Source organism: Cibotium barometz, chromosome 19, assembly GCF_041138505.1.
Source record: "Cibotium barometz isolate CiBa-2024 chromosome 19, ASM4113850v1, whole genome shotgun sequence".
In the NCBI taxonomy this organism is placed as follows: domain Eukaryota; kingdom Viridiplantae; phylum Streptophyta; class Polypodiopsida; order Cyatheales; family Cibotiaceae; genus Cibotium; species Cibotium barometz.
Window position 1 is genome coordinate 32486746 of NC_141064.1, and position 3571 is coordinate 32490316.

Here is a 3571-nt window from a genome sequence, read left to right on the forward strand (position 1 = left end):
GCATGGGGGGCTTGAGACAGTGAGAAAGAAAAGGGGCAAGGCAGTGCTAGAAGGAATTGATGAATTGGATAGCAACACATGCCTGAATACATTCATGTGACAACAAATTCAAGAAAGAAAGCTAATTTGGGTTCGACTGCAACACTGGAGGCTAAAAATAGGGAGCAAGTAGTGGTGGAGGTGGAGACAAATGATGCGCTATGGGAAATACGACGATGTAAGCCATTCAACAAGGCAAGGTGCAATGGACGTATTCTAGTAGATACAAATTCAAAATGTAACAAACTTGTGAATTTGAAAGCTTAAGTAGAAAAGATATTGCTTTCATAACCTATTTGCATTAGTTTCATTACATTCTCCTCTTCTCTTTTCAAAATTAAAACAAATAGGGTAAAGAAAAGTAGAATCTTTGATTGCTTGAACTAAGTGTCACAAGATCTTCTAACCTTGATTCTCAATGAGTATTGTGGGCCCAGTCTATGTTTAATTAAATGACGTGGGTCTTTTTTTTAATATTATGGTTAACAAGATCAATCAATATGATGATAAAGATATATGTAGGATAGGATAAGAAAAATTCCATGGATTAAATCTAAACTTTTGAAGTAGGAGAACATGCATACATTATACATGGTACACTCAATTTTTATATGAAGACCAATCTCATTATGCCATGACTACCTATAATGTGAATGTAGAGCATTGTTTGGTGCATATAACTTGAAGAATAGGATTTGCCTTACATGTATTAAAAGTTTCACATGAAGCATATCCTTTCCATACATATTTATGAGGATGGTTAGGGGCGATAAATACTACCTTCTGCTTCTTGGGTAACTCCTTGATAGTGTGCAACATAAGGATATTATGAGCATATATTTTGCTAATGGGTTTGGTGATATATGTTTTTGGCCAACATTAGATGTGGCTATGGAAAGGCGCAAAGAAGTTTTGGAGGTGGACTTCAATCCTGGACTAGAAGGCTATCATGAAGATGGGGCCAACACACATGGATTAGAAGGCAATCATGAAGATGGGGCCAACGCACACACGGACATGTGAATTTTTGAGAACACGAAATCAATCAGCCTATGGATGTGCCAATTTATAATGTTGCATGTAGTCTTCTTATCAACAAGAGTACTCCCATTGTAATACTTTGATTTATTTTCATGATTTTTTTTGAATTCTTAAAAATCAATGCAAATTTTCTCCTTAAAAAAGTAGGCAGCCACCATAATAGTGATTTTGGTTTTGGAACTAAGTCCTACTTTACAATCATGATTCCTTTTTATATAAGTTGTAGATGTTTGCCCCTATGTCACTTTGTAGTGGTTTGATAAAAAGAGTAACCACACTTGTCCAAACACAAAATGCTAATCAGAACATAATATATATATATATATATATATATATATATATATATCCAAATATAAAAATAAATTTGCAAAAATAAACCTCTACCCTTGGATCGTTGATGATTGACTTTTTATTATAAACAATATACTTACACAAATAATAAATGCTAATCAAAACATCTCCATACCAAATTTAAGAATTTAAAAACACTCTTGGAGGGCTTGATGACTAGATCCAAAGAGTTTTGAGTGAACAATTAAAAACTTTAAATTTCTGTTTTTTTAAAAATAAAAATGTTTGAAATTGTAAGCAATCATGGGCGGTTTCTCAGAACGAGATGGGTTAGGCGTGAGGTAGACACACGTGGGGACATGGGAGAGTGCAAGTCGTCCACACGCAACCCCGTAGCATGCTCGTGGAGTCCGAGGCATTCTAAGACAGAATGACTGCCTCTTCGTCTCTCCCTGCAGGGCTTGCCTGTATTTGAACCCTCGCTTTTCAACACGCAGAGAATATCCCATATCTCACAAGGCTTTGTTGGGCGATCTCCTCTCAACATGCCCACCATCACCAGTGAAAGCTTTTCCTTCACCCCTTGCTCTCAGGTACCCTTCTCGTTTGGTTGTTTTCATGGCTTCTCTGCAGGTCCCCCTGCCCCCTTGTGCTGATCCTCGTACGATTTTGCAGCCTTTCCTGCTTGGCAGTAAATCTTTCAGTACTACTGTGCGCTGGAAAGAGCGTTTCTGCCCGTGTGCCAAAGGCAGCAGCAACTCTGAGAATGGCTCAGACAATGGATCCGAGCAAAGCAAAGGTATTTCCCGAGAAGCATTACACTTATCAAGTCTATTTGTGTGTGTGTGTGTGTGTGTTGTGACATGTATATGTGTATGCGTTATCTCTATGTGTCATATATCCAGATTGATAATCCTGTATTGCGTCATATAGTTATGTATGTATGTGTCATAGTTGCATTAACGCTCAGTATTCATATTAAAATCAATGCTATGTGTTTATATGTGTGTGTGGATTATGTCATGTATGTATGTGATGTGGGTATATGTATATATAATACATACAAATTTCGCATTGGCACAAATGTGGTGCACAGTTTTTTTTTTTTTTGGGCATATATGGTGCTCCATTTTCACACAGTCATGCATACACATGCATACTCATAAACACATATGCACATGCACTTGTATATACCTATGCGAGCTTACATTTTTGCATATATGGTGTTCCATATATACACATGCATACTCATAAACACAGATACACACACATGCAGTTGTATATATGCATGTGTGCTTACATGTATAATACACCATATACACATAAATGAATGTGCATAAAATATGCACGTGAATCTCATACACTTAGCATGCATTTATGAATTGTGTATACCCACATACAGTACATACAGGCATGCTGTAAGCTGTTGTTGTTGTTGCTTATTTGCATTCACAGGAGAAAAGCAGGCAGTTGACTGGGACAAGGCTTGGTCCAGCTACAGGCAACAAAAGAGAAAGCCTTTTCTGTCTATGTTTGACATGGACAAATACGTGACACGAGGCCCACAGAGGAGCGAGTATCCCCTTTCAGAAGAAATTGATCCTCTCAAAAGGACAGAGAGGTCAGCATTGGGGTTTTGGACAGACTCAAAATTCACAATGGCTGGGTTTGGGATCATTATGGGTTTGTTTATTTACATGGTTGTGATAGTCGGGGCGCCACCTCCAAAGTGAAGCTGTCCGGAGCTTGTGTATATGCATGCTTGTACATTTTGTACACCAATTTGTGCAAGGCAAAATCAGCCAAGTAAGGCCTGCATGGCTGCAAGGCTGGCAAATTCCATTTAGAAACAATTTGAGTGGTTTGTCCTATATCGATGCGAGCTTGGGAATTCCCAATGGTGTCAAGGCTGCACTTGTCTCATATTAAAGTTGGTCTTGTGAGTGTGGAGGATTGTGAACCTTTTGTACACTTGGGTGCATTGTTCAGATAGAGTAGTAGGATTCAATTCTTTAGTCTTTGGCCATGTATCATTGTGAAGCTTTCTTCTACCCTTAGTAAAGTTGTTTCCATTAAGTAGTATCATGTTTGTTTGCTTGAGATCATTCATAGCCGTGTGCCTTAAAATGGTTAATAGCTGCAACTCTTTAACAACTTTTGTTTTAATGTTTACCTGTGTGCTTGATCGTATTTTTGCTAA

The 3571-nt window shown here is 37.9% G+C and overlaps 1 protein-coding gene across 1 annotated transcript; it reads left to right on the plus strand.

Moving 5' to 3' along the window:
* Window positions 1–1696: 1696 nt before the first annotated feature.
* Window positions 1697–3261, plus strand: LOC147628471 (uncharacterized). The gene is made up of 3 exons (XM_086813620.1): window positions 1697–1964; window positions 2047–2170; window positions 2827–3261. The coding sequence occupies exons 1-3, from the start codon at window positions 1917–1919 to the stop codon at window positions 3102–3104; spliced, it is 450 nt and encodes a 149-aa protein (XP_086669746.1). The 5' UTR covers window positions 1697–1916; the 3' UTR covers window positions 3105–3261.
* The last annotated feature ends 310 nt before the right edge of the window (window positions 3262–3571 follow it).

Excerpts from the sequence above, each read along its gene's own strand:
- LOC147628471 (XM_086813620.1), top strand. The coding sequence starts at position 1,917 with ATGCCCACCATCACCAGTGAAAGCTTTTCCTTCACCCCTTGCTCTCAG. Across the intron at positions 1,965-2,046 it reads CCTTCACCCCTTGCTCTCAG|CCTTTCCTGCTTGGCAGTAA; the intron begins GTACCCTTCTCG and ends ACGATTTTGCAG. Across the intron at positions 2,171-2,826 it reads TGGATCCGAGCAAAGCAAAG|GAGAAAAGCAGGCAGTTGAC; the intron begins GTATTTCCCGAG and ends TTGCATTCACAG.